The sequence below is a fragment of the Taudactylus pleione genome, unplaced genomic scaffold (assembly GCF_031769625.1).
Source record: "Taudactylus pleione unplaced genomic scaffold, aTauple2 ptg000488l, whole genome shotgun sequence".
NCBI classification, from domain to species: Eukaryota; Metazoa; Chordata; class Amphibia; order Anura; family Myobatrachidae; genus Taudactylus; species Taudactylus pleione.
This window is the reverse complement of record NW_028284890.1, coordinates 691,536-716,531: the sequence shown is the minus strand read 5'-3', so window position 1 is coordinate 716,531 and position 24,996 is coordinate 691,536. Positions and strand designations below refer to the sequence as shown.

The 24,996-nt window shown below is 41.9% G+C and overlaps 1 protein-coding gene and 1 pseudogene across 1 annotated transcript in view; both read right to left on the bottom strand.

The window, feature by feature from the left end:
* Nucleotides 1-1,808: 1,808 nt before the first annotated feature.
* LOC148502617 (uncharacterized) overlaps nt 1,809-24,996 on the bottom strand; it is a 311,881-nt gene continuing 288,693 nt past the window's right edge. The window contains exons 16-18 of the mRNA XM_088449562.1: nt 22,715-22,882; nt 2,111-2,566; nt 1,809-1,960 (exon numbers count right to left, since the gene is read on the bottom strand). Coding sequence (XP_088305688.1) covers nt 1,809-1,960; nt 2,111-2,566; nt 22,715-22,882 — 776 coding nt within the window. The remainder of the gene's footprint in view (nt 1,961-2,110; nt 2,567-22,714; nt 22,883-24,996) is intronic.
* On the bottom strand, nt 10,120-10,238 carry LOC148502620 (5S ribosomal RNA; annotated as a pseudogene).

Here is a 24,996-nt window from a genome sequence, read left to right as displayed (position 1 = left end):
TTAATCTTATGGAAGAAGCTTTTTTGGTTACAGCAGATGTAAGTGCAATGTACACCATTATTGACCATGAGGCAGGAGTTAAGGGTGTAGAATATGCATTGAGAAAGAATCCACTTTTTAATGATAAAAAGATAAATTTTATTAAAGAAGCCATTCATTCCAGCTATTCATTCCAGCTATTCATTTTACAAAATAACTATTTCTGGTTTGATGGACAGTTCTATTTACAACTTAGGGGGACTGCTATGGGCACCCGTTTTGCACAATCTTATGCCAATTTATTTATGGGATGGTGGGAGGAGTCAACAATATGGGAAAATAATGATTTTATTCACAATATAGTTTTATGGGTTAGATATATCGATGATATATTTTTTATCTGGAACGGGACAGAAGACAACCTTCTTTTATTTTGTGACATTTTAAAAAACTCTCTTAATATTAATTTAGTTTTTAACAAGAATAAATATGAGATTAATTTTTTAGACTTAATAATTTATAAAGGAGATAAATTAAACACCAAAAATTACAGTTTACAAACTGACAGTAACGCCACATACACATATACACCACCAGTAATCATCACCCGCATTGGCTAAACAATTTCCCAAAGGGCCAGGTTCAGAGAATTAGAAGAAATTGTACCAACGAAAATGTATTCCAACAAGCAGAACTCAAAAATAAGTTCATTGTAAAAAGATATGATACAAAATCAATTGAAGAAAAGATTGAAGAGATGAAAAAAATCCCCCAGAGAAATTTGCTGGAATGCAGAAAACAACAATCGCAGAATAATCATCCAAGACTCCTTTTCGTGTCCACTTTCAACAATCAGTATCATTCAGTGAACAGATTTTTAAAAAACATTGGCATATTTTAACCTTTTAAAAGATATTATTACCCCTGTACCTGCTTTCACATAAAGAAAAGCGTAAAATATGAAAAATAAATTGTGAAAAGTGCAATCCCAGAAAAAAGGAGCAATAGAGTAAAAACCACTGGATTCCATTGATGTGGAAAGTGCATCCCATGTAGGACCCATCAACATCAAAAATGTAAGGAGACCTATTCATCAACAACCACGATAGGTTTTTAAAATACGGGATTTCATTACCTGTGAAAGCACTAATTGTATATACATTATAGAATGCATTTGTAATCTCCAATATATTTGAAAAACAATAAGAAAATTAAAAGATAGATGGGGGAACATGAGCAGTATTAAAAGAGGGTACGAAAATTACACACTATCTAAACATTTTAAATTAAAACATGCATTTTCTACGTCAGGTATCAAACATATTATAGGTATTAAAAAAGTTGAGGGAAACTGGAGAATAAAAAAAATCAGATATCTGTCTAGCCAAAACGGAAATAAAAACCATATATGAGCTGAGGACCCTGGAACCTTTAGGGTTAAACAGCGATTTTGAGCTTAAATGGTTTTTATAAATTCATGAATTATCTTATCGGCTTCTTGTTTTTTTTAAATATTTTTTACTCATACTTATAAGTATGTAATCGTATGTAATGCTAGATGATTGTTCTCTATAGTAGATATGGAATTCACTATGACAAATGTATTCTTCTTTTATATATCATTTAAATGTTTATTTTTAAACCATGGTGATGTAATTTTAATGTGGGAGGTTTTTATTATCTATCCCATTTCTTATAGAAAAGTGTTGTCTCCTAAGTACATTACCCATCCTGTCTAAATAGATGGAAGGTCTTCCGCCCATACTGCCCATGTGACTTGATGGGCGTGATGCCACACACATGCGTGATACATTCCAGGCGTGTGGACATCACGTGAGCGGAACGATCCACGTGTTCACAAAACGCTCAATGGCGATGACGCACTTTAGATTATGTATTTCCGGTGCTCCACGACATGGTGGAAGCGTTTCAAGTGTTGGAACGCACTCGGTGGTAAAGATTCGATCGAGAATTATGGCCACTATTAGATTCTCCATTTTTAGGAATAGAGAACGGGAGCTTTAGCACTTATTCCTTTCATACCAAATTGGTTAATACTTGATTAGAATAAGTGGTTTCTCACCTGTGTGACTTCTCTGATGTGTAACAAAACTTAATTTCTGTGTAAAACATTTCCCACACTCAGAACATGAAAATGGTTTTTCACTTGTGTGACTTCTCACATGTGTGACAACAGATGATTTCTCTGTAAAACATTTCCCACACTCAGAACATGAAAATGGTTTTGCCCCTGTGTGACTTCTCTGATGTGTAATTAGATATGATTTCTTTGTAAAACATTTCCCACATTCAGAACATGGAAATGGTTTCTCACCTGTGTGACTTCTCTCATGTGTAACAAGTTGTGATTTCATTGTAAAACATTTCCCACACTCAGAACATGGAAATAGTTTCTCACCTGTGTGACTTCTCTCATGTCTAACAAGTTGTGATTTCCGTGTAAAACATTTCCCACACTCAGAACATGGAAATGGTTTCTCACCTGTGTGATGTCTCTCATGTGTAATTAGATGTGATTTCTTTGTAAAACATTTCCCACACTCAGAACATGGAAATAGTTTCGCACCTGTGTGACTTATCTGATGTCTAACAAGAGCTGATTTGGACGTAAAACATTTTCCACAATCAGAAGTGACTTCATCACTGCTATGATCTGTACTATGTGCAACAATATGTGAGTAACCAGAAGTACATTCTTCAAAAATAGAGGGATCAGATGGTATATCTGCACTAAGAAGTGATGGATGTATATTTAGTGTTATGTAATTTTCTTCCGGAGATCCTTGTGTGTGGTTATCTTCTAATTTAAAATCTGGAGACAAAACGAGATGTCCCTCTGAGGTCTTCCTTGTATTCTCTCCACCTGGTAGAAATAAAATAGTTATCCAAGTATCCCACAGAAAAGGCATCATTAATATTATTCTCACCCCTATTCCCAGAGGTTTGTGCTTAGTACAACATCATGCAGAACACTCTGGGCTTCTACTGTTCACACTCATACAAATAATATAGGAGAAGAAACAAACCTTACTACATAGAGCAGAACCCTAGGACTCTAGGTTCTTTTTACTATCCCAGGAGCCGGCCAGCCCTAGATAATGCCCAAGGGGGAACTTTCACCCGGTTCCCAAGTTCTAGGCAAAGGGTGATAGATCTATCCCTCACTTTTGACACAAAAGGCAGAAAAAATTCCTTAGTGCTAATAAAAAACGTACAAAATACTAATAGATTAAGGATGTAATATATCCTATATATAAATTTAATAGAAAATTGTATATTAGTCTATAGGGAAAAAAATAGCAGCTAAGTAAAATGAGGAGTAGTGATAGTCCCACAAAAAGTAAAAAAAAAGATGAAAACTGTGCTAATAAAGATATACGAACCCTGCGAGGCTGGCACTCTGTGTGGTTTCAATCATATATCTTGCTGTGGTGCCTTCCTAGAGTGTCTGCCCACTCAATATATAGATTCGGAGGTATAGGCGGCACTTATCCAGACTTGTAATAAGTATAAAATACGACCTTTCTTTCCAACTTTTCGGAGGGAGTACCTCCATCTTAAGATGGAGGTACTCCTTCCAAAACGTTGTAAATAATGGACGTATTATATACTTATTAAAAGTCTGGATGAGTGCCGCCTATACCTCCGAATCTGTGTGTGTGTGTATATATATATATATATATATATATAAATAAATAAATAACTTTATCTGTCTAGTTATATAGCTCTACCTATTGTAATAAGATTGGGGCAGGAGGTCCCACTCCTGGGGTAGATGCAACCTGCAAACACACAGCAGTTAGGAAACAGTACACGAGTCCAGGGTTTTCCTACAAGCTAGCCTCAGCTAGTTTTTATTGTGCAGTATAAAATGGAAAATATACAAATAAATCCTAGCACTAAACAGATTCCCCCTCTCAAAGTGATAGGGCACAGTATTTAAAAGAGCCAAACTTGACACAGCTTATATGAGCCTCTCACAGCTGCAGGCACTAATTAGCCTGTTCTCAAGTTGAAGGCCGGAAAATCCCAAAACTCTCAAGCATAAACATACATTTCCTGAGGGTTTAAAATACATAGGTCAGAAACCTTGGAGAAATATAATTTGCCATTTAGCACTTTACCAGTGCTTCTGTCACAGTATATCTATTTTACAAGTCGTCCTGAGTGCTGATGTAGATGCTATATATTTATTCCTCTCCTGACTGGGAAAGGTAATTGGAGGTCACCGGGCGCAGTACCGGAGGCAAGCGTGGGTGTGCCAGCATTACCGAGTATCATGCATATGGTAGGGCAGTGAGAAATCAGGAAGCACCCATGTTGTTTGCAAATGAATAATATCAATTTAATAAGAATATACAAAGACAGAAAATATATATTTCAAAAAAATGATTCAAGACTATAAGAACTTCTAGCTTATATAAGCCTCATGAAATACAATAAAAAGCATAGATGCTGGTATCATTGCATTATCTACAAAGATAAAATTGTGAATAGGTATAGTATATAGACCATCTGTTTTTCATCTGGAATTGGTCCTGTGACCAGATGGCTGCAGCCTCTACTCCTGATCACAGATTACTGGACCTTAAGGTATCAGGGATCCCCGCTTACCATCAGTGACCGCTTGTCACTGACTCCAACCACTGCGCAGTGGGTGGGTATATAGCTGCCACCTCCGAACTCCCACCATCGTCGTTTCCGCTTTTCCTTATTTACACTCAGGCTCCTATCTCCAGCACCTGGAACCACTTCTGCTGCGTATGCGTTAGCTAGCTGCAGCCACACCCCCCGATTGGTGTCGGCTGATTCCTCCTGATCCCACGCAAAGGACCAGGCTCTGCACGGTAGCTGGCAAAGGCCTTGAGCTTTGGATACGTTTGGATCAATCCAGAACAGCCGGAGAACGGAATAGCACTTTTTGCAATTCTGTTGGTCGCAAGATTCAGATGCAGTTGTACGGCAAAGATGTTTATTGCTCACAGTCTTGAAAAAGATCTTCCCTTTAGCTTCACGGGGGTATAGCATACATAGATGATACAGCAGTCTTGATATTCCAAAGATATACAAGGTTGGACATTTTTACCAGGTATGCAGCCTTCTTTTATGCCACTCAAATACACATTGCCACTGGGGTAAGTCCGCCCTGTGGTTTCCAACCAATCACCTTAAGTGCATATCCTGTGCTGGCCACATGCACATTTAACATTGTCCCCTATTGACAAGGGGAAGTTATCACTCCCCTGTGCCCGAGCCTACCTGGTATTTTAGTCGCCACCCAGGAGTCAGCTCATCTAGGGCCGGGGGAGGTTTCCCCCCAAAAGCGTCTTCCAGGAATCTGCTAAGGGACCAAGCCTGCCACCCCTGCCTGAATCTGAGCTTCAGAGGTGGACAAGCAGGGTCCCTAGGCATGGTTTCCTGGCCACAGAGGGGAAGCTCTTTTGGAGCTCGCTGAGAACAATTAGCTGGCTGCATTAGCCAGCTTCCTATGCACCCTCCTCATACCACTTCCAGGCATGAGGCTGCATAGGTGGAACGTTTATTGCTCTGGAAGGGTCTGGAGGATCCAGCAGCCCACTGAGAACTCTGGATTCCTTGGCCATCCAGGGAAATCAAAGGTAAGTGCAATTTTCCTTAAATTATACATTTAAAATCGCTCCCGATCCCCAGCGTGCAGCTGCCATCCACGCTGGGAGCTGTGCTTCCGGCTCCAATCAGTCAGCACACAGCACCGCAGCCTCGCTATGTAGCTGTGGCACCAGGAGCTAAGCTCCCAGCCCCAGCATGGAACACTCAATGGCTCCTTATAGAAGACGCCATGCACCGAGGGGTTAACACTGCCGCGGCCATCTGAGGAGGTCCAGGCAGCGGAAGATCACATAAATACATTTTAATACACACCGGGCACTTAGCGCCAATAATACATTTAAATACTGAGTGCCTAGCACCTATTGTTACATTTAAAAATGGCGCCGCAGCACAGGGGGTTAACCCCTTCTGTGCCATGGCCATGATCCACGTGTGATGTGGGATAACCGGAAGCTGGCACTTGAATAAATTTGAATAGAAGCTAGCTCCTCCCCCTCTATACCCCCTACAGGTCAGACTAAATAAACTGTGCCCGAGGAGAGCTGGAAAATAAATCATAGAGGAGAAGAGAAGCTAGAACATACCTGAACAAATAAACATATATGCAAACAAATCAAGGAAACCTTGAAGAAAACATCTGTCCAAACCTGGAAGAACAATAGCGAATGCAGGTGGAACAGCACTATGTGGGCATCCAGTGTCCCCTGTGGAATCGGAGAAAGGGATTTATCGGTAAGTACCAAAATCCTGTCTTCTCCTTCATCCACTAGGGGACACTGGAGTCTCAGTACAGTGGGGACATCCCAGAGCTCACATCCCGGGCGGGAGAGGGCTAAGAACCCTGCAAAACAGCACGGCCATACTGTGAAGCAGATGCCGCAACTGTGTTAAAACGGGAAACATTTTTGCAAAAGTATGCCGGCCTGACCAAGAGGCCGCCTGACAAAGCTGAGTTAGGGAAACACCGAGGGCAGCCGCGCACGAAGGACCCACCGAGCATGTGATTGAAGTAGGAGGTTGATTCGATGCAGCCAAATAGGCCTGTCTGATAGTCAGACGAATCCATCCTGAAATAGTCTCTTTTGAAGCCGGCCCACCAGGACGCGCCATATCATATCGAACAAACAGCGTATCCGACTTTCTGAGGGATGCAGTCCTATCAACATAAATCCGAAGAGCCCAAACCACGTCTAGGGATCTGGATGCTGAAGAATCGTCTTAATACACCGGAACCACAATCGGTTGGTCGATGTGGAACGCAGACACCTTAGGTAAAAAAGATAACTGTGTACGGAGCTCAGCCCTATCCTCCTGAAAAATGAAGTAAGGTGGACGACAAGAAAGCACCCCTAGCTCCGACACACGCCTAGCAGACGCGAGCGCCAAAAAGAGAACCTCTTTCCAAGTTAAACATTTTAATTCCACAGTCTGTAAAGGTTCTAATAGTGAAGACTGGAGAAAGGAGAGGACTAAGGAACTAATTCAGACCCGCTCGCGAGCGTTGAGCGCTCGCAAGCGGGTCGATGTTGGGCAAGTGCGCATGCGCACGACGGAGGCTGCTCCGTCGTGCGCATGCGCGAGACCCGGATAGTGATGGGCAAGCCGTCGCTCCGGGTCTCGCACCAAAGGGGGCGTGCTGTCGATGGTGACAGCACGCCCCCTTTGGTGGGCGTGCCGGGGGCGTGGCTGCCCAGACGGAGTTGTTCCCATGGGTACGCCTACCGTCTGGGTCCGGCCCCACTGACATCACTAGTGATGTCAGTGGGAGTGCTTTTGGCTCTAATAGAGCCAAAAGTACTCCAGGGCTTGCGGCCAACGAGACCCTACCGCAAGGGTCTCGTCACAAGCCCGATGGTCGCGATGGACGCTCGCTCGCACAAGCTGTGGGTGGTAACCCACAGCTATGCGAGCGGCCAAAAGGCCGCACTATGGAAAAAAAAAACCGCCCTGATTCAGAGCGGGCGCTCGTTCAGAGCGTCCGGCTCTGAATCAGGGCCTAAATCCAAATTCCATGGGGCCGTAGGAGGTAAAAACGGAGGTTGCAACCTGCAAACCCCCTGTAGAAATGTCTGGACATCCGGCAATAATGCTAGTCTCCTTTGAAAGAAAATTGACAGAGCCGAAATCTGAACCTTCAAAGATCCCAGACGATGGCCCGCTGATAAACCAGCCTGTAGAAAAAGAAGCCTTGCTATCTTAAATTCTGACGGTGGCGAACTCCTGCGTTCACCCCAAGATACATACGCCTTCCGTATACGCTGATAGTGCTTAGACGTAACTTCCTTTCTAGCCCTCAGCCGAGTAGGAATTACCCTTGAAGGGATACCTCTTCTTCTTAGGATAGGCCTTTCAACAGCCACGCCATCAACTAATCCGCTTTAAGTTCTGATAAACGGACCCTGGTGCAGAAGGTCCTTCTGCAGAGGAAGAGGCCACAGGTCGTCTTATCAGCAGCCAACATGGTTGGAATACCACGCCCGCCTGGGCCAGTGTGGGGCCACCAACAGTACCTTTACCCTTTCTCGTTTGATTTTTTGAAGCTTACGAGAAAGAAGTGGGAGTGGAGGGATAAGGTAAACAAACTGAGACCTCCAAGGAGTTGTAAGAGTATCCACTGTCACCGCCTGTGGGTCTATTGTCTGTGAGCAGTAGAGAGGCCATTGATGGATCAACCTTGACGTCATGAGATCTACCTGAGGAAGACCCCAACGCTGAATCAGTTGTTGAAACACCTGTGGTTTGAGCGTCCATTTCCCCGGATGTCTTGTCGACTGAGGTAGTCGCCTCCCAATTTCTGCTGAAATTGCTACTGCTAATTCCTCTGCCCAGAGAAGAATGCGGCTTACCTCCCTCATGGTGGACTGACTCTTGGTGCCGCCTTGTCTGTTTATGTACGCCACAGCTATGGCATTTGTTGGACTGCACTCTGATTGCATGGCCCTTCAACAGGGGCTGTGCCATCCGAAGAGCATATAACACTGCCCTTATCCTTATGGGCAGTACCGCCTCCGGTCGAGTCCAGCGGCCCTAAAAGTGTCCTCCCCGAGTCACTGCCCTCCATCCTCTCAGACTGCTGTCTGTGGTGAGGAGAATCCATTCCCACATTGCAAACCTCTTGCCTACCAGTAAGTGTGAGGAATTCAGCCACCAATGAGAAATGTTCGAGCCTTGGGTGACAGTTGTACTCGCTGGTAAAGAAAAAAATGGGACCCTGACCACTGAGAGATGAATGGAATGGACGGGTATGGAACTCCAGTCTTGAATGGACTCGAAGGTCGCAAACATATTCCCCAAAGGAGGAATACGCAGGTGTACTAACACCCTGCGATGGCGTAGTATCAACCACACCATGTGTTGGATGGAGCTGTCTTTTTCCTGCGGAAGAAACACCCTCTGCTCCACCATGTCCAAAAACATCCCTAGGAAAAGCAGACACTGAGTAGGCTGTTGGAAATTCAGGATCCATCCCTCCTGCCGTAATTGAGTGACTGACGGAGCCTTGAGACATAGATCGTCCAAGTACGGGACTATAGTGACACCCTGAATCCGAAGAAAGGCCATCATTACAGCCCTGACCTTCGTGAACACTCTTAGTGCTGATGAAAGACCAAAGGGTGAAATTGAAATTGAGTCCCGCACTGCGTGATGAAACCAAATGGGAATGTGGAGATAGGCATGGTGCCGTGACTTGGAAGCGAACAGAGGTTGCTGCGGAAGAGTACTAACCACTGTACAATCACGGCCTCCCTCTCGAGACCTGCAATGACAGACTGCACGGACTCTATCTTGAACCTTAAGTTCCGCAAATAAAGTTGAAATGTTTCAGGTTCAGAATGGGTCTCACTGAACCGTCCGACTTGGGAACTACAACCAAGCTGGAATATAAGCTTTGACCCTGATTGTATAACAGTTTGTCTGCTGACGCCTGAAATTGCAAAAGCGAGCTCCCACCTTGGGGTCCCCCAGGGGAGAAGGTAGTGCGTCATGCCGGAGGCTTAACTGCTGGGAGGAAGATGCAGTGGCTCTACCCCTGCCTCTGGGACCACGGGACATAGCGGGAGCTACTCTGGAACGACCCCTGAATTTCCTTGGGATCCGCAAGGACCGAAAGGACGGTCCAAAGAGGAGTTGCAGATGGGAGATAAGTGGACTTAGCACCTGTGGCTTTAGAGATCCACTTGTTCTTATCCAAACAGAGCTTCCCCTGTGAATGGAAAAGCTTCCACAGCTCTTTTAACTTCCTCATCCGCCTGCCATTGTCTCAGCCACAGGGCTCTGCGGCTGAGATAGCCAAAGCCGAGGATCTAGAGGAAAGATAATAAATATCTTTTGAAGTCTCCCTGATAAAGGGAAGCAGACTCTGCAATCTGTTCCATTAAAGGAACCAGATCCTCCACCGGAACACCAGTTTTAAGGCCCTCAGCAAGCTGCGTAGCCCAAGCTTCCACAGCATTGTTGACCCAACAACTGACTAGTGCGGGTCAAGTTACAGTGTACCTAGACGTTTGAACTCGGGTTGTCTGGGGATAAAGTCTGCAGCACCTGGTATTCCCAGGCGGACTCTCATCCAAGTACTAACCAGGCTTGACCCTGCTTAGCTACCAAGATCAGATGAGATCTGGCGTGTTCAGGGTGGTGTGGCTGTAGGCTGCCAGACAGATGTGCCCTGAGCTATTCCCTAGGCACACTAAAGTATGGCAGTGGCGAGAACTGCTCCCATACAGGGAGCACCGTCTTTTTAAAAGACATGACATCGACTTCCGGTGGGCGGGGCACCCAGAGTGGCCGCATTTTACTTGGGCTCCAGCCTTATATGCTATAAATGACCCAGGATTGGGTTTCTTTACCCGAATTAATCACCCAAAAGCTGCCTACTACAACGCCACTGCACTACAGAGTGACTTGTTTCAGTTATTGGGTCTGGAGCCAGAATCTATCCACCGGGATCCAAGCCTGAAGAGGTCAGGCGTTCATGACTGCCCCCCGCCATTTTGGGCATGAAAAGCCTGAGAGAAGACTCTCCTTCTCCTGCTAAAGCGGCCATCTCTGCCTTCTCAGGAGTCGCACCGCAGAGATTGCTAGCCCCCTTGAAGACTACACCTGCATGGGATAATTATATGTGGCAGCAGAAGACTGGCAAGCGTTCGCGGACCATCCGTTTTACCCGCTGCTGACGTCCTGGCCTGAAGTGGTTAACACGCGGAGGCGCTGTACCTGTGACCGCTCCCTTGGATTGGCAGTGTGGGTGATCAGGTCGTGCGTTGCGGTCCGGAGCCTCTCCTCTGGTCATTGGCAGCGGTGATCATCGATCCCCTCCGGTACTGCAACATAGCCTGAGGTTACACTTGTTCTAATTAGCGGAGCTTACCTGCCGGATGCGGGCTGAGGTTCCGGGGGGCGATGTCCGGGTGATAGGGATGTGCCTGCTCGGTATATCTCCTAGACCCCACTGCATACTCAGCCGCTGATGGGACAGTCCTTCCGGGTACTTCTGCTGCAAGCTACGCGGCCTGATACCCCCTCCACTGCTGTTCCTGACACGGTGTCTCCCCGAGTGTGACTGTCAATATAGCTGGGGATCTATCTGGCTCCGGTCCTTTGCTGGATGTTGGCAGCTATTTGCTGAAGACCGCTGCACGCCTGGAAACCTGTTTGATGCCCTTGAGATTGCGCGGGCAATGAAGGACCTGTCATAGATCCTGGATCCCCTTTTGCTGCATTTGAAGGAGACGATCTGATCTTAAGTGCCTTGTACCCTGATGTGATAATCGGAGAATACTTACTTGGAAGCTGTCGCTTATCTCTCCCTCCTCCCAGGGACCCCAACCTCTACACAGAAGTCTGATTTCCGGTGTGTGCCAGCAATCCATTGTCTTTCTGGTTGAAGACTACTTGTATTAATTATCCGACCCCCTCTGCTTCTCCCCGACCCCGATTACCTGCTTGGTTGTTAACCCCATCCCTATACCGCGGTCTCTGAGTGCTGAGGAGGCATCGCTGATTCGGACACTGGGCTGCTGATGTCCGGACTTTCTATTTTTGCTGTTCTGGGAAGGTGCGGAGGCCGAGGTGCTCATTTTGCTGCACTTGGCTAATACCCCGGTTGATCCTGGACTTTGTTGTGCCATGCTGAAAGTCTGATAAGTAACACAGCTAAATATTTATACTTGTTTTTCTTTTTGTGAGCTTTTAGTATATTGTACTTTGAACAGTGAAGATATACCTTTGTCTATCATATGTATTATATCTGACCTAACACTAGTACATCGCTGCCATCTGCTGGTCAAAGTGACAAACAATAGTATCTAATTCTAGCCTCTATGCTGATAGGCATTTCATAAATTATCTGTATATCATTGTTGCCACATACTGGCAGCAACGGAAGCAAATTTTGTTAGTTTCATGTTACAGGTACACGGTGTATCATGGAACCTTGGTAGGGCTTCATCATATAGAGGAATGTAGCTCAATTATTCTTGCTCAGATTATAAGACATAGGTATTAGACAGAATGATGTATATTTTTGAATCTTCATAACATGTCTGCAATTTAGGGGTGGTCCGTGCGCATATATGCCTGTACCTTGCTATATCTCTTGCTAATCTAGTGTCCTGCTGAGGAATTTGGAATTCTTCTGACCTTACTAACTGCTAAGGATCTACTTTGAGTAGAATTTTCAATGGATCTCTCACTAGGTTATGGACAGATACGTCCGTAAATCTACTCCCGCTTCACAAGGGTCGACAGGTAAAATGGGCAAAGTGTCTAAGACTCCAGCTAAAGTTATTCCCCCTTCTCCATCACGTAGTGACACTGCTGATATGGAACCTGAGGAAGCTACAAATTTCAGTCATCACTCTCAGGGTCCCTCGTCAGTTGCTGAAACGGCTCAGGAAATTTCTAAAATACTAATGCCTCTAATAGATAAAAAACTGGATTCCCTCCAGTCATCTTTTGACGCTGCACTTGCTAAAATAGATTCCAATACCTCCAGACTCGCTGCCTTAGAGCAGCGAGTTAGTGATGTGGAGGATCGCTCCCATGATATGCAACACACTGTAGATACGCAATTGAACAGCGTTCAATCGCTATTAGTCAAAATTGATGATATGGAAAATCGACTTCGAAGAAGTAATTGAGGTTTATTGGGGTACCTGAGCAAATAACTGGCCAGGCTCTGGTTCAACTGGTAGCCCACAAAATCCCTGCAGCCCTAAATTTGTCGGAAAATTCCATCTTGCCCCACGTAGAGAGGGTCCATAGAATAGGTCCGGAAAGACCAGCGCCTAATTCACGATCTAGACCAGTGATTGCAAAGTATCTAGACTATCGAATGAAGGAAAGGATACTTGCTGAATATAGGAAGATACCCACACTAATGATAGATGGTTATAAGGTGCTCATATTCCAGGATTTTTCAGCAACGGTAACACAGAAAAGACGGGAGTTTTCAGATGTGTGCAAATTATTGTATGAGCGCAACACTAGATTTGCTCTGCTATATCCTGCCAAGCTGAGGGTGGAGGATGGGGGTCAAACATTGTATTTTTCAGACCCTAAGATTGCTAAACATCATTTTGGTGTGGGTATAGACAGGGAGCGCCCGCCGCAACGGTCACCAAATAGATGATTGGATAACTGTTATAACACCAATTTAAGGTACGATTCTAATTTCTAAGCATCCACGATCATCCCTGAGAGTAGATTGTTCATTTACATTTGATGCTAATCTGTTAAACGAGAAACTAATATTGAATGCCATCACGTCTGATTGACATAAAGGAGCATTCCTCGTTCCAGTGAAGTTTTTCTAGTGTACTGATACACGTTTTGTTTGCTACTTTATAAGTGATATTTAGTAGTTCAGGTGTGAATCACAGGTTGCGAGTGATGAACACCACATTGAAATGTTGGAGAGAAAATAAAAGAAAAGGGTGTAAGAGACATTGCGCAGAAATGTATAATGCATTTATTTTTCTATGGTTTTTCATTTTTATTATTTTTATTTAAATTTTTTATTTTGTTGGCTCTCTCTCGTTTTCTCTCTCCCCCCCTGGGGGAATTCGGTGCCGGGGGTTTCGCATTCTTTAAATAAGGTGGTCTCCGCATGCTGGGACGGAGTACCACGTTTTGACTTCATTTTGTTCTTAAACTGTTTTGTCCCACAGCAAGGTATTGGATAAGACATGTCTAACGATATGAATACTGGTAATACTGGGGCACCGGTTTGTTAAGTTGAAATTTTTATCTTGGAATGTTGGGGGTTTGAACTCTACTATTAAGCGCAAAAGAGTAGTAACTCATTTAAAAAAATTTAAGTCAGATGTAGTTTTTCTGCAGGAAACGCATTGGGCAGAGGGAGATATTTCCACTTTGAGGACCCCATGGATAGGGGAATGTATTAAGGCTAGCTGCGGTAGAAAGATCAGGGGGGTGGCCACAATATTTCAAAGGAATCTGCAATATTCTATTATAAATACCATAGCTGATTCTAATGGAAGATTTTTGATTATTGATGTAGAGATTCAGGGTGCCTGTTATACTCTGGTAAATCTGTATGCACCAAATGTTTCACCTCAAGAATTTATGAGAAGTGTGATGGACATCTTGGCACAACGTACTAACTATGCATTGATAGTGGCGGGAGATTTCAATTCAGTAGAGAATCCCTCATTAGACAACCGACTCCTCAATCATCTAATATGACAATATGGAGACAATTCCAATCTTTTAAAGCAAATCATCAACTTACAGATGTTTGGAGGCTATTGAACCCTACAGATAAATCATACACCTTTTACTCTGCTGTCCATAAATCTTGGTCGAGAATTGACTTGTTTCTGGTCTCAGATAGCCTGGTATCTAGAACACAGGAATCCAGATTGCATTCAATTCTAATATCTGACCACGCGCCTATTACAATTTCGTTGAGTGTAACGCAGTCTCCGAGAAACTTGAAACATTGGAGGTTTCCATCTTATTTGTACAAGTCCACTAAATTTAGAGATCACCTACTAGCACAGTGGATGAATTATCAAGACGATAATATAGAGGCATGGGATACACCAACAATTTTTTGGGGTGCATCGAAGGCTGTAATGCGGGGACAGATCATAGCTTTTGTCTCATCCCAGCGAAAGACAGAGGCTGCTGTGTATAAATCAATGTCAGAGGCCCTAACTTTAGCGTTACAAAATTATATAGTAGACCCTACTGATGTATCTCGGGAAACGTATGTTCAGGCGAAACAACTCTTAGAATCACACCTGTTATCCCAAGCTAAAAAGGATGTATTGTTTACTAAGCATAAATTTTACAGATGGGGGAACAAGGCTGGAAAGTTGCTTGCTAACGTGTCTAAGCCCTGGTGTAGAAGAACATATATCACAGCCATTAAAGATCCGCATACCAATGCTTTACTCACAACGAATAATGAAATTATAAATAAGTTTGAAGAGTACTATAAGGACTTATATAGAGATCTTCCTTTTGATCAGTCTCGGTATGAAGCTTTGATCCCCAATGACTTGTTGCCTTTATTAACTATAGAACAGCAGGAGGCACTCTCTGGGAAAATAACTCTAGATGAAATGCTGTCGGCTATTTCACAGTTACAACTCGGGAAATCACCGGGCCCAGATGGTTATTCAAACGAATATTATAAATTATTGCGGCACCAGGTGGCCCCGATTCTAGTGGATTTATTTAATGACATGATAGACAACAATTCTCCATTCCCATATTTTACAAATACAACTACAATATTGATCCCTAAACCTCAAAAGGATGTACAAAAATTAGAATCGTACCGACCTATTAGTTTGTTGAATACTGACGCGAAGTTATTAGCTAAAATTATGGCAAGTCGCTTACAAACTATTTTGACAGAATTACTAACTCCTCATCAACTGGGTTTTGTAAAAGGGCGTCACTCAGTTCGAGGAGTTAGAGCGGCCATTGCTGCAGTGGCAGTATCAGCTGGGACATCTCCAATTACCACTAATACTCTATTAAGTTTAGATACGACAAAGGCATTTGACACAGTGTTATGGCCCCACCTATTTAATGTGTTACAAATGCGTGGGTTCGGCTCTTCATTTATCGGACTGATCAAATATCTTTATTTATCCCCAATGACGTCCCTAATGATAAATGGTTGTACTAGTGCACCTATAGAGATGTTTAGAGGTACTAGACAAGGGTGTCCTCTGTCACCCCTCTTATTCGATCTAGCTATAGATCCGCTGATTAGAATATTGGAGAAGGACGATCTTTTTAAGGGAATAAAGATTGGTTCTAAAACAATAAAATTAACAGCATTTGCAGATGATATAATGCTTTACATTGCAAATCCTCATGACTGCTTAACGCATATACTGGGGCTTTTGAAAAGTTTTGAAGAAATATCAGGGTTCGCGGTGAACATAGGTAAATCGGAGGCACTTTATTTGGGTTCGCGCAATTCATTGCCACGTCTACCTAGTGATGTTCCACTTAAGTGGGCCAAAGACAGGATTACATACTTAGGTATTGTGCTTCCCAGCAATTTGGCAAATTTATATCCTTTTAATTATAGACCCATTATAAAAAAGATTTCGGACGAATTGGATGGCTGGAGGAATATCACTCTGTCATATATGGGTCGCGCGAGCTTAATCAAAATGATGTAATTTCCAAGATTAATGTACATGCTCCAAATCCTACCTTTGCTCATTACAGTTAAGGATCTGAGTCTTTTAAATAAGATATTTAGATCCTTTATATGGAATGGTAAACGGCCTAAGATTAGTTTGTTAAAATTGCAACAAACCAAATTGAATGGAGGAATAAGCTTTCCAGACATTAGATTATACAATAAAGCAGCTATGTTCCGTTATTTGTCGGATTGGATAAATGGATCAGAGAATTATGCCAATACTTCACTTGAGCGAGAGTTCTTAGACCAGTGCCGATTTGATTACATTTCTTCACTCCCCTGATCAGGAACTACCCACCACAATTAAAAATAATCCATTACTGTGGAATACAAAACGAGTTTGGCACTTTATAAGACAAGAGGCAGGCCTTAACTCACACAAATCATTATTTCTTCCTCTCGTAAGAAATCCGCATTTTCAGTCTGGGCAGGCGACATATCCATTCACAATATGGCGAGTGGGTGGCATTCAGAGAATAGGATGTTTGGTAGATAAAGAAGCATGTCGGGTTTTATCTTTTAGCGAAGCTGCAGAAAAGTATAATACTCTGTTGGGGTTCCCCATGGCCTTCCTGCAGGCAAAGCATTATATCAACTCAGTAATCCAGGTGTTTGTGGCGAAAGATTGGAATAATCCAGTAGATGACCTTCTTTCCAAACCTCCAATACTCAAGAAAGCTATTTCTAATTATTATCAATATTTTAAAATAACTTTGGATCACGCGTCCAATGGTAGGGGACTTTCGCAGTGGATTCAAAAATTTCCCTTGTATACAGTTGAACAGTTATTGACTGCCCTAAATTATTCTTGTAAATCTTTAACATCAACAATATATGTGGAGATGTTTCTAAACATTTTTCACAGAGCCTATTTGTCTCCGCATAGAAGTTTTTTAATGGGACGTTCGGTTTCTCATTCCTGTTATAGGTGCGGAGAAGATAATGCGGACTTATATCATTGCTTTTGGTCGTGCCCTATAGTCCGAGGATTTTGGTTACGGATCAAGCGATATGCGGAGTCAGCTTTACTCAATTATGTCCCTTTCACTCCAGAGTGGGCTATTTTTGGCATTATACCTGCAGATATAAGGGCTAGCAAAGGAAGCAGAAGACTGTTATTGGCAATTAGTGCGGCTGCTCGTAAAACGTTATTGCAGGAGTGGATTTTGACTTCCTCCCCCTCTTTTGTGTTATTTAAGACAAAATTATACAAAATATTTTGAATGGATTGGGTAGAGGTAGTCTTGGAGAAGGAAAAGAAAGTAGAGAAATTTTTTGATATGTGGGAATCATATATATCTACATTATCCCTCGACATAAGGCGCCAAATATATTATAGTGTGAAGGATACATCTTGGTTTTTACTCCAGACTATTGGGAATAATCCACCAATAGACATCAACTCTACCGCGACATAATGTGTTTACATCAGATGCAGGTGGCTGTGGTTCCTTTGGGGGAGGGGGGGGGAGGATTGGGAGAGAGCTCTTTTTTTTTTTTTTTTTTTGCTTGTTTATATTTGTTTTTGTTTGTATCTGTCAAATGTTGAAAGTTTCAAATATTATCTGATATATAATATGATCTGATAACTAGGATGTATGCAGTGTTTACATGGTGGAATACTGCTATCATAAGCTATATATATGTATATGGTTTTTGATTTGTTTTTAGGTTTTTCTTTCTCCTTAGGTAGACACACTGTTACTATATTATGTCCAAAACAATTATGATCTATATGTCTACTGTACTCTATGTATATCTATATTTTTCGTGACTGTTATTTTGATGTATTTGATTGTGTTTATGTGCGGTGTCTCAATAAAAGAAATTGTTTTAAAAAAAAAGTAGGTTTTAAAAAAGGCTCCGATTGAAATAATCTGCATCCAGTGTACCCGTTTTCCAATCAGGAAGCCACCATGGGTGTATAAAAGTTCACCCTGTCACGGACCTGGCATTATTGGTGTGTAAGGTCTGTAACTGTGAAAGGGGTCTTACATGGGATGTAGGCATTTACAAATCCCCAGTGCAACCCACCTTCTGCGTTGTGAAAGAAGTTATCAGTCCTATAGAAATATTTCTGTAAATGATATCCCCTTTCCTTTAATAGTGTGTGCATTATTTATTCACGCCCCTGAATGGACACAATCTATTATGTAGTAGTGACAGTGTTTGATAGCCAAGTATAAAGCAGTCATTTAATTTTAATCAAATAATATACTGTAAAATGTGTGAACCATTAATTCAATGTTATAAGATTATTAGGGGTAATTTTACTAAGAATCGAGTTTGTGTGAGTTTAGCCTGTTCTTCAAACTCGCAAATTTACTAAGAAAAAACAGGTGTGTTTTATCAAAACAAACATCAAATCTTGTACGTGTTTTCTAAAATCCCCCAAATACACCATCGCCAAAACTCGCAATTACTTCCCATAGGAAACCATACAACTCGCAAATTTACCAAGAATCGAGTTTGTAAACTCATTAGAGAAAATAACAAACTCACCACTAAATACTTTTCAAATAGACGACCTCCTGAGATGAGTGTTTGGGCGAGTTTGGAAGTGTTCACAGGTGTTTGTAGTTTCACTTATTGGCAACACAATGATGATGCCTATAAAAGTGGCTAAAGCTGCAGCGTACATTAGTCTGGAGAGTTCTGCAGCACTGCCGGGAATATGATGTGGCTGGGATTTATGGGGCTCTACCAGCAGGCTGAAAGCAACCAGGAGCAAGAAACTGAGCAAGCTCAGGAGGTAATGCCGGTTTCCCAAAGCTTGCGCATGGCATGTTTCTTTAGGTGTTTGAACCTGAACGCATTGGCCGATGGTGAGGTCATACAGATGTTCCGGCTGAACCATAACATCTTCCATCTGTATGACCGAGTCAAACTGGACCTAGACCCTGACACAGCACGTTCCCACTATGTCTCAGGCCTGCATAAGCTTCTGGCTGTGTTGCAGTTTCTGGCTACTGGGAATTTTCAGTCTGTTACTGGTAGAGTTCTTGGTATATCCCAGTCCACATTCTCCAGATACTTCACCCAGGTACTGGCCTCATTTAGGACACTTATGGATTCCTGCATCTGCTTCCTTAGCCATGAGACACAGTGGCAAGGTAGCTTTGTATGGCATTGCAGGCATGCCAAATGTCTTGGGTGCTATTGACTGCACACACATTGAACTGAGACCACCTAGGGCCAGGGCACATGTATACCTAAATAGGCACCATGCCCATTCTAACATGCAGGTGGTGTGTGATGCAAAAATTTAAATCATGAGTGTAGTCGGCTACCCTGGCTCATGTCATGATGCCTTCATCCTCAATCAATCATCCCTTCATAATTGTTTTGATGCCGGAGGGATGGTTGCTGGGTCAGTACCTTAGACATTGCCACTTTAGTAATGTTACGCATGTTTAGATCTGTTCACTAAATATATTTTGAATTTATTTACAGGTGATTCTGGGTATGGGTGTCTTCGTTGGCTTCTGACCCCGTTGGCACTTCCAGTTTTTCCTGCTGAGCATAGTTATAATCGAACACATACTGTAAGTCTACTAGATCTGTGATAGAGCATACATTTGGGCTGCTTAAATCTCATTTCCGATGTCTGGATAAATCGGGTGGTCTTTTGTTATACGCTGTTGCTAAAGTTTCAGATATTGTGCTCAGCTGCTGTCTATTGCATAATGTGTTTTCAGCAGCCAATCCCGGCTGATTTTGCTTTAGACAGTGAGCAGGCAGGAGACTCTGGGCCCGATTCTGACCCGCTCATGAGCGCACAGCGCTCGCAAGTGGGTCAATGGTCCCTCACTGCGCATGCTGGAGCTGGCCCCGTGCAGACTGTTCTCCGGAGGTCTGCGATCTCCAAACAGATTAATAACACAGGTCTGCGTTGAAAAAGCTTTTTTAACATACGTATAGATTTTTGGCTTCTGAACACGAAAAATGACTCCCGATTTTGCATATCACATCATGTTTTTCTGCAAGGTCCACATGGGCCTGGAGCTGAAATCTACAAAGGGCCTAAACCCCATACTGTCTAAAGGAACATTGCACCACACAACTACAAGGTGAGCTGGCGAAGGTGGAAACAGATGCAACACAGTTTTGCCCTGTGCCGGCTCATTTTAACCCCTGCCTACTACCACATACACAGTACACACTACACACACACAGTACATACACAGTACACACCACATACAGTACAGTTTAAATTTTTAGGCAATGTCAAAGGATCTAAACTACAAAGAAATAGACAGGGAAATGCTTAATAATGACAGAAACCTTGGCTGCAATATGAGTTTAAAGGTACATTTTTTGAATTCCCATATTGAGCATTTCCTGAATAATCTCGGACACTACAATGAAGAACAGGGTGAACGGTTCCATCAAGAAGTTAAAGATGTAGAAAGAATATACCAGGGTAATTGGGACGTCAGCATGATGGCTGACTACTGCTGGATGATACACAGAGACGACACAGAAAAAGCTTATAAGCAAAAAACAAAGTTTGAAGACAAAAAACCCCCCAAGATATTCACGATTTTTTCAATAATTATGGTTTTATTTCTATTATTGTTTGATTTTATTGTTATTTTATTATGGAATTAAGACAAAAACACAGTGATATCATCTACATTTCGTATTTCCCAATAAATATGTCAAAAACAATTAAACTTCTTGTTTTTTCTTAAAAATGTTTGTAACCCCCTTATAGGTAAATGCGATGTGGTAATTTTTTTTTAATATACTATTTCTTGATGTCCACAGGAGTATAATTAAGAATATAAAAGTATTATTAAAAAAGCTTTCAATACCATAAATTTCGCAGACCTGTGTAATAAATCTCATTCAAATTACACACAAATATGTAGGATGGGCCTATCCAGGCATGCAAGTTCAATAAGAATCACGGAGAATATGCTAGATTACATGTGTTTATTACAGCATATTGATCTCCATATGATGGGAGTTTATATAACAAATATGACTATTAAGTAGCTATAACCTAATATCTATTGTATCAAGAGATATACACACTTACACTATATTATACTACTGATTGTAATCTATATAATACATATACTTACTTGGTAATTATAATAGTGATTCTCACAATATTGTCACATACAGCAGCGCACTAGTTAGTGTATGAGTTAGACACTGGTGACTGAGCACGATTGAGTGTTTTGCTGTGTTTTAACCCAAGCACTTAGGTGGAAATTAATGATTAGTAATAAAAGTGATATTATAGCATTATTGGGACATTGAGCACTGGTATTGGGATTATTTTCTTGTTGTGTAATTTAGTAGTGATATATCCCTGAGTAGCACACCCCTGAAGGCGACTAGACGATACTGAGATAGTCATGTCATTATAACCAGGGTAGTCTTGCAATCACAATAGGCATGGTGTGACCTATTAACCCTTTCTCCATTTCCTTATATTTGAATTAATAAAGGTTATATTTTACTTGATAACAATGAGCCACTCAAGACAACCCCTGTCCCTTTCCCCCCCCCTTTTTTGATATGAATATTCCCTTAGAGCTGGAAATGCTCACTGGTACTTAGGTTGCCGCCTGGTCTTACACACGGGTGACACTGCTCTAGATGACAACTGCAGCGATTGAACAAATAGATGTTCCACAGGAGTCATAGCCATGCAGAAAAGTCTCTCACGATCAAAATTTTGACTGACAGGAACCGGAATACACATGCTAAGGGTACGCTATAACCGGCAAGATGGCGCTGGACTGGAACGTTTTTAAACGATATTGCACCAATAGCAAGCAAGACTGAAGATTAACAAAAGGCTAACAGCTGAGCCAGTGCCCGTCATCCAGTGGTCCCAGAAGTATGTGCGGCTGCCCAGTGTCCTTATCTTCCAGCAGGCGCCATCTTAGTTCTACATCTATGCTGCCTGGCAACACAGGAGGCTGTCTGAAGCTGCGGCGGAAGAATATGGCATCCCGTAAGGGGAGCGAGAAGGTAACAAACCTCGACAGCGGCTTCTGGCAACATTAAATAACCCCCTGACAGCATAGATAGCGAAATCTGTCACTGCCCCTGGGATAGTTCATATTAAAGTATTATACATTTGTATTTCATCTTTAGCAAACCCTATAATCATTATTTATTAAGATTTCCTTAGTGCGTACATTCCTCTTTTTATATAAATGGCACACATCCCAATTATCAGCAGATGGATAATTTAAACTGTTAAAATACTGTGTGTCCAGAGTGTTGCTACAACCCTATTTTGTGTCAGCTCATATAAATGCTTTTCTCTTGTGTAAAATCTCATGTCTACCAAGGTGTGACAGAGCATGGAAATGGTTTCTCACCTATGTGATCTCTGATGTGTAACAAGAGCTGATTTCTGTGTAAAACATTTCCCACACACAGAGCATGGAAATGGTTTCTCACCTGTGTGACATCTTTGATGTGTAATTAGATTTGATTTCTGTGCAAAACATTTCCCACACTCAGAGCATGAAAATGGTTTCTCACCTGTGTGACTTCTATGATGTGTAACAAGATTTGATTTATCTTTAAAACATTTTCCACACACAGAGCATGAAAATGGTTTCTCACCTGTGTGACTTCTCTCATGTGTAATTAGATTTGATTTATTTTTAACACATTTCCCACACACAGAACACGGAAATAATTTATCAGGTGTATGAGCTGCACTATGTGTAACAAAAGCTGGGGTATCAGGAGAACAGTCCGGATAATGATAAAAATTAGATGATATAGCTGCACTGTGAGGTACTGGATGTATATTTAGCATAACGAGATTATCTACTGGAGATTCCTGTGTGATGTTATCTTCTGTTTTAATATCTGTAGACAAGATGAGATCTCCCTCCAAGTCATTCCTGCTTGTGCGTCCATCTACTGGAAATACAATAACTATTATTAATTACAGCTTTTTATATAGCATAGACATACTGAGCAGCACTTTATATAGCACAGACACACTGAGAAGCATTTTATATAGCACAGACACACTGAGCAGCACGTTATATAGCACAAACATACTGAGAAGCACTTTATATAGCACAGACATACTGAGAAGCACTTTATATAGCACAGACATACTGAGAAGCACTTTATATAGCACAGACATACTGAGAAGCACTTTATATAGCAGACATACTGAGAAGCACTTTATATAGCACAGACATACTGAGAAGCACTTTATATAGCACAGACATACTGAGAAGGACTTTATATAGCACAGACACACTGAGAAGCACTTTATATAGCACAGACACACTGAGAAGCACTTTATATAGCACACACATAATGAGAAGCACTTTATACAGCACAGACATACTGAGAAGCACTTTATACAGCACATACATACTGAGAAGCACTTTATATAGCACAGACACACTGAGAAGCACTTTATACAGCACAGGCACACTGAGAAGCACTTTATATAGCACAGACACACTGAGAAGCACTTTATACAGCACAGGCACACTGAGAAGCACTTTATATAGCACAGACACACTGAGAAGCACTTTATATAGCACAGACACATTGAGAAGCACTTTATATAGCACAGACACACTGAGAAGCACATTATATAGCACAGACATACTGAGAAGCACTTTATATAGCACAGACATATTGAGAAGGACTTTATATAGCAAAGACACACTGAGAAGCACTTTATATAGCACAGACACATTAAGAAGCACTTTATATAGCACAGACATACTGAGAAGCACTTTATATAACACAGACATACTGAGAAGCACATTATATAGCACAGACATACTGAGAAGCACTTTATATAAAACAGACATACTGAGAAGGACTTTATATAGCACAGACACATTGAGAAGCACTTTATATAGCACAGACATACTGAGAAGCACTTTATATAACACAGACATACTGAGAAGCACTTTATATAGCACAGACATACTGAGAAGCACTTTATATAACACAGACATACTGAGAAGCATTTTATATAGCACAGACATACTGAGAAGCACTTTATATAACACAGACATACTGAGAAGCACTTTATATAGCACAGACATACTGAGAAGCACTTTATATAGCACAGACATACTGAGAAGCACTTTATATAAAACAGACATACTGAGAAGGACTTTATATAGCACAGACACATTGAGAAGCACTTTATATAGCACAGACATACTGAGAAGCACTTTATATAACACAGACATACTGAGAAGCACTTTATATAGCACAGACATACTGAGAAGCACTTTATATAGCACAGACATACTGAGAAGCACTTTTTATAGCACAGACATACTGAGAAGCACTTTATATAAAACAGACACACTGAGAAGCACTTTATATAGCACAGCAACACTGAGAAGCACTTTATATAGCACAGACATACTGAGAAGCACTTTTTATAGCACAGACATACTGAGAAGCACTTTATATAAAACAGACATACTGAGAAGCACATTATATAGCAAAGACACACTGAGAAGCACTTTATATAGCAAAGACACACTGAGAAGCACTTTATATAGCAGACACACTGAGAAGCACTTTATATAGCACAGACACACTGAGAAGCACTTTATATAGCACAGACACTGAGAAGCACTTTATACAGCACAGACACACTGAGAAGCACTTATATAGCACAGACACTGAGAAGCACTTTATATAGCAGACACACTGAGAAGCACTTTATATAGCACAGA